At 49.9% G+C, this 6,892-nt stretch overlaps 1 protein-coding gene across 1 annotated transcript; it reads left to right on the top strand.

Annotated features, from left to right (window-relative positions):
* The first annotated feature begins 313 nt into the window (after positions 1-313).
* On the top strand, positions 314-2,170 carry TMEM200C (transmembrane protein 200C). The gene has a single exon (XM_065890536.1). The coding sequence runs from the start codon at positions 314-316 to the stop codon at positions 2,168-2,170; it is 1,857 nt and encodes a 618-aa protein (XP_065746608.1).
* The last annotated feature ends 4,722 nt before the right edge of the window (positions 2,171-6,892 follow it).

Genomic DNA, 6,892 nt, shown 5'->3' with positions numbered 1-6,892 from the left:
TTTATCGTCTCTGATCAATTATTGCAACAGCGCTTCTCTTCCCTAATCCATTTCCCGCACACCCTGGTCTCTACCTAGGGCACTCCCGTTAGCGGGTAATGGCCCTGGGACGAGGGACACGCACGTGGTGGGACCCGGGAGCGAGACCATGGCAGCCCGTGGGATGTTGCTGCAGCCAGGCCTACACCCTCTGACTGTCTTCCTCTGCTTTGCAGTGGGAGGAGGTGGCGGAGCAGCTAGTGGGCAGCTGGTGCCCCCGCCCCAGCACAGGCCTCCGCCCCCAGGGGCTAGCCCCGCACTGCACCCGCTCGCCATGATCGCCACCGGCGGCCTGCTGAGGATTTCCGCCAGAAAGCAGGATCCCCTCCGCCCCCCGAGCCAAGTCCCCAAGCGCAGGCGGAAAGCCAAGAAGAGGCGCAAGAACGACGTGGTGGTGGTGAAAGGCAAGCTGAAGCTGTGCTCCGTCTCTGGGCTCATCGCCCTCTGCGGGATCCTGGTGCTGATGGTGGGCATAGCCTTGGCGGTGGTGGGCTACTGGCCCAAGGCCAACGGGACCAACAGGGAGGGGGGTAAGCAGCTGCCGCCCGCAGGCAGCGGCCACCGCGTCCCCACCATGACCAACAGCAGCAGCAGTGGCAGCAGAAACCGGTCCAGGAAACACCCGGGGCCTCCGGAGGGTGTCACCGCCAGTTCCGTGGGCGCGCCCAGGAGTACGCCTCCAGCACGGTCCTCCGCGCCCTCTTCGTCCTCTCCTACGTCCGTGGGCTTCTTCTTCCGCATCTTCTCCAGCTACCTACACTCGGACAAGCTCAAGGTCTTTGGGCCCCTCATCATGGGCATCGGCATCTTTCTATTCATCTGCGCCAACGCAGTGCTCCATGAAAACCGGGACAAGAAGACCAAGATCATCAACCTGCGGGACCTCTACTCCACCGTCATCGACGTGCACAGCCTCCGCGCCAAAGACCTGGCAGCCGCCGCGACTGCGGCAGCCGCCGCCGCCTCCTCCTCGTCCTCCGCCCCCGCCTCGGCGCCCCCAGGGGCCGCGCCGCTCAACGGCTTCCTCAGCTACGTGCAGTCGCGGGGCCTGGAGCTGAAGCCCGGAGGCTGCGGCGGCGCCGGGGACGCCTTCGGGGCGACGACGATGCTGGGCAGGGGTGCGTGGCCCCACCCAGCGGCGCTGGGCGGGGGCGGGGCCCGGGGCGCCGCGTCCCCCCGAGACCTGGCCTCGTCCCCGCGCCGCCCGCGGGAGCCCCAGAGCCTGGCGGAGGCCGTGTACAGCATCTACCGTGAGCGCTCCGGCGTGGCCGGCCGTCGCCGGGCCGCCGCCGCCACCGCGGCCGCCAGCAGCAGCAGCAGCCCGGCGCCCTGCAGTCCCCCCGAGAGCTGGGGGCGCCAGAGCACCGCCAGCTCCCTCGTGGGCTCCTCGCTGAGCGCCTTCGCGCTGCTGCCCCTACCGGGGGACCGCGACGGGGATGGGGACGCAGCGGGCGCGAGCCGCGGCTGGCAGCGGCCGCCCGGGGAGCGCGGCTCCCGGGAGATCCCGCGGGGCGAGCTCGACCTGAGCTTGACCGACCTCCGCGGCGCCCGGGGCGGCGCGCGGTGGGCGCCCCGCGAGCCGGAGGAGCCGGTGGGCGCGGCGGCCGCGTGCGCCGCCAGGGGGCAGGGCGGCCGCCTGCCCAGGACCGGCAGGTACGCGGCCCTGCGACGCCGCAGCACCAGCGGGCTCCCGGACTACCGGGCGCCCTCGTCCCCCGAGGCCCCGCCCGCCTCGCGCAGCGCGGACGTGGACTCGAGCGTCCCGGCCCCAGCTGCCTCCCCCGAGCCCCCGCTGCGGCGGAAGCGCTCGCCCCCCGCCGGGCCGGACTCGCCGAGCTCCCAGTCGGATGACCCGTCGTGCAGCAATAAGGGCTACATCCCGCTGCGGGAGGCCGGCACCTCCCTGGAGTCGGTGGGGGACCCGGTGGCTGGTGAAAGTCCAGACGGTGATGCCGCCACCTCCCCGGGGGCGGAGCAGAGTCCCCCGGAGGGTCCTCGCCAGAAGCCCCCAGCGGGCGAGCCCCACCAGCGGGTGCAGAGGCAGTTTACAAACGAGGAGAAACTCTTCATGATTTCCCGATCTCACGCCCCAGCGGTCGAGGACGGAGAACTGGAAACTACTGGCATTTAGGGAAAGAGGAGGCGAGAAAAGAGTGAGAAAATGGGAGAAACGCCCGCTTGAAGCAGTGAGCTTAACAGTTCCCTCTGTCCTTGGGGATTTATCCGAGGAAATCGTCCACTACCCAAAGAGCTGCAGAATGTTAGCCTTGAATTGCGTTCACGAGAATCCTGTAGATAACTCCAAGCAATTTTTTTTTTTAAAAAAAGCAAACTAGTCTTATATGTCCGATGGTGATTGTTCTGTGAAAACCAAATGTATTAAAAGGTCAGCAATCTAGTTCATGGATAAAATTCTCTGAATTTTCTTAGGATCAAAATAATATATTTTTGACAGTAACTGTGCACTTTACTCCAACTTTTTTTTTTGGATCCCTGATTTCCCTAACCTGTACTCTGCCGCTGGTTTTGTCCACAGCTGCTTGTGAACGACAAGCTTTTTGCTTCCTATGCTTTTGCGGAGCATAGAAGGGTCTATCTCAGTTCTCTGAGAACTGATATTACTAAATGAAGTAAAAGCCAAAAGCATGAGTTTGTCGGGAAAGAGCACTTTCCTCGCCCCACCCCACTCTGCTCATCCAGTTGCCCAAAGGCCTCTCTATTTTTGAAAAGGGAATTTACATTTTGCTACTAGGGCGTCTAATGGAGACCAGAGGGGGCCAGCACCTAGATGGACTGTTACATTCCTAAATTTACTATATCAAGTACACGATACTTTATGGAGTACTATCACACCTGTACTGAAAATAGCATTAACATGAAAAAAATCTTTTTTAATAAAACAAGTTTCCAAACATAATACTCCCTCGTTTTGCCTTGGAACTAATACTTCTACCACACATAAAACATTAGGCAGTTGAGCTGGTAAATCTAAGATATTTTGCTATGATACTGCTACTGCGATTCTAGCTCTCTTCCCGCAAAGTGCTCAGCACCATCCTCACTCAATCAAGTTCCATCATATTTTTATCTTTTAAATATAGGGTAGAATTGAACATTTGGGAGTGTGTCTTTCAAAGAGAATGAAACATTAAATAAACAGTAATTTTCTACAGTATTTCTAGTTTACCTCTAAGTATTAATTTACAGAGCATCAGGCTTAATGTTCTGCTGTCATCCTCTTGGAGATGACCATTTGATTTTTTCTTTTAAGTTCATGATCTTGAATCCGTGGCCTACATAGGCTAGCAGGTGATGTTTTAATAATGTGGTAGATTGTTTGTGCTTGACTTTACTGAAAGTCAATTAGTTAATTTTCAAGACCAGTAGACAAACAGTAATTAATGTACCATTCTGATGCCCTCTTCCGTGGAGTGTGAGCTGAGCATCTTGGGAACGGAATGGCTTTTTTTCACCTACTCGGTTACAAGTTCTATAGTTACGCACAGCTCAGGCTATCATTGCAGGAAGTTAAAATACTGATTTTCAAGGAAAACCTTGTCAAAGGTATGGTCATGTCGGCGCCCGTGAGTGAAACAGTGGGTCCAGCGGAAAGAGTACAGATTCATGAGTGAGGCTGGACCCCAGCTTTTGGCATTTGCTAGCTGTATAGCCTTGAACAAGTCACAAATGCTGAGTCTCAGTGATGCCATCTATAAAAGGAGAATTACTAGACAAACCTCATAGAGCTGTGAGAGGTGGGACAAGGGGTCCTGTGGACAGAGCCGGGTTGAGTGCTTGGCTCAGAGGAGTACTCAAAGACGGTAGTTATTGGAATTGTTACCATTATAACAGTGTCTGAATGCATGCTGGAGAAGAATGGGCCTTCCCTCCCCTTGAGCTCAAGAAATCCCGGGCTCAAATCTGGAATATCCACTTACTATCTGTGTAACCTTAGGCAAATCACTTAATCCCTCTGGGCCCCTGGTGGAGGATATAATCTCTCTGATTGCCTTCAGGTCTGAAAGCTTTACTTAAATTCAGGGTATTTGTTTTGTCCCGGATATAATCGTATCATATTTGTACATACAACTTTGCCAGATGAATATACTACTTCATAAACTACCATTAAGTGGCACATTCTGTGATCAATTTTTGAAGGACCTAATTTCTTCCCAGATTGAATTTGCATTAAGCTAATAACACACTTTAAAGCTGTGGATTAATTTATTTGGCTCTTCCATAGAGCAAAAGTGAGTTTCCTCTAAGAAGGGTGACAGGCGAGTATAATCGTACCTCCAGGTAGTGTTAAATTTCAAGTGTCAATTGTTTTATCACACTTACAAAAGTATTTCAAAATTTCCTAGTCTTTCTTCTCCATTACCTTGCATACTGGGTAATTTATATACTGAGAGAGTTTGATGAGTTGTCTAAAAGGGAAAATAGGTTCTAGTCCTCTAAAATGCTATTTCCAGTCCTTAGAAAATATACTATAAAACGTTTAGCAAATAATTAAGCCATTTCCTCTTAGTTTAACTAAGGGGCATGCAGAATATTTATATCACAAACTTTAGAAAATTCAGTCCAACCAATTGACTAGGCTTAACGACGCTGATTGCCTTGTTATATTAATCAGATTAAATAAAAACTTCTAGCTCGTATTGATCTGGACACAGGCCCTCTGAAATTAAGTAACTTCAGCAAACTAATTTAGCTCAGTATCAAGTCACATCTATCTTAACCATTAAGCAATTTAACTGGATTTTTTTTTCTTTTAAGCTGGAGGTAAAGAATGAGCCCAATTTTCCAAATCTTGGGAGGAGCTGGGCTGCCATCAGACCTCAGAAAGGAATCGTCTGCAGCTATGACCATAGTGATTCGCAATCCTTCCCTTTCATAGGAGCAGAGATCTTCTGCAATAGTAATGTCAAATGTTTACTTACTACTTTCTGTGGGCCAAGTTCTCTTCTGCCCACTCTGGACATATGATCTCAGTGACTCCTCACTCAATCCTCACTCAGCTCTATCGAGGTAGGATTATTATTATCCCCACTTTACAGAGAGAGACACTGAGATCAGAATGATGGAGTACTCGCCCAGCTTACACAGCTGGTGGATGGTGGAGCCAGGATTTACACAGTGTTGAGGATTATCTGTACCCACTGGCACATGCTGAGCTGAAGCTGGCGTTTCTGGAGACCATCGAAATATTTTCTACATTTTTAGCATCCTGCTTGATCCCTTTCCAGAAACCATTCTTGGAGATATCCGGAGGAATCAGAAGGCACAGCCGTTTAAAAGCTGGAGTTTGCACTTAAGCCTTCAGACTGGCATAAATGAGGCTTTTCAATGCGACTTTGCAGGGTTTGTTGAGGACATCTTAAAAGATCACGGAATCAGCCCCCCTCCTTCATAAATGAGGTTGCTAAGAATCAGAAAGATGAAATAATTTGTTCGAAGGCAAACAGCAGGGGCAGGACTAGAACGTTAAAATAATTGCAACAATTGGCACATGCATTGCCTCCACACCCTGGATTTCTATCATACTAGCTGGGTGACCATGGGCAAGCTACTCAATGTCTCTGTGTCTCCATTTCCTTCCTCATACAATGGGATTAATAGTGGTACCTACCCTTATAGAACTGGTGCAAAGATCAAATGAATTCACACCTGTGTCGAGTGCTTACAACGACCTTGGCACGTAGGAAGTGTTTTTAAAAGCTTTTAAAGTTTTAGTTAAAATAGAATCAACTGCTAAACAGAATAATTTCATATGGCCTTCCTATTTATTAACAAAATAATGTTAGGTTTGAAATCTAAAGAGTAAGGCAACACAGCATGGTGGCTGGAAGCCTGACTTGGGGGTTAGGGATTAGAACACTGGACCGGGGTTAAGTGGAGGTAATAAAGAGCATCTAACGCACAGAATTAATTATTAAAGTACATCAACTAATATACTTAAAGAACTCAGAACAACTCCTGGCACAAATAAACCTTCAGTAAATGTTAACTACTATTATTAAAGGCAAAATAGAGAAAGGTAATTAGTAGGCTAAATTTACAGCTCAGCTGTTAGGGACAACCCATAACTTACTGTACTGAAAAGTCTCTATAATTCAGGCATATGAGAAAGAAGAGAACTTAAGAAGTGAGGACTGAGGCCTCTGCAATGCCCCCAGTAGACCATGGAATGAAGGAGCGCTGGATGTGTGCTCTTCATGGTCTTGGCGTCAGAATGTTATATACAAGCAGTGAATACGCAAACCGGGTAACTTGGCTGTTTCTGGACATGATTATGGAGGCTGGTCACATCAGAAGGGCCAGGCTATCCCCCCTCTCCCCGCGCCCCCATGGTCACAACCCCTTTCTGTGAGGGGAGCGGGCTGGGAGAAAGGCTGGATGAAGACTTAAAGTGACGAGCAGATGTGTTTGGATTTTAAAAATTGTCTCAATAAACGTTTTTTCTATGCTAGTTTTTCTGCAGTTTTGAAAAATTTTTTTGAGTTAGAGAACTGGAAAAAAGGAAAACCCTGCCAAGAACATTAAATTAGAACAAAGTATATGAATTTGTATTTTGATCAGAATACTATTTTTGCCAAGATATTATATATATGTGTGTGTACATATATACACACACACACATTTTATAGTCACATGAAGAATAGGACTGATCTTTGTGGAATTTGTTTTCTATAGACCCAGACTGTTTGTTTACTTATTTATTTTGGACTAAAAATCCAAAATAAATAAGTAAATTCAAAATTTGCGGTATGCGGGCCTCTCACTGTTGCGGCCTCTCCTGTTGCGGAGCACAGGCTCCGGACGCGCAGGCCCAGCGGCCATGGCTCACGGGCCC

Source organism: Phocoena phocoena, chromosome 13 (genome assembly GCF_963924675.1).
Source record: "Phocoena phocoena chromosome 13, mPhoPho1.1, whole genome shotgun sequence".
Classification (NCBI taxonomy): domain Eukaryota; kingdom Metazoa; phylum Chordata; class Mammalia; order Artiodactyla; family Phocoenidae; genus Phocoena; species Phocoena phocoena.
Note: the sequence above shows the minus strand (reverse complement) of the source record. Positions and strands in the feature narration are given on the sequence as shown.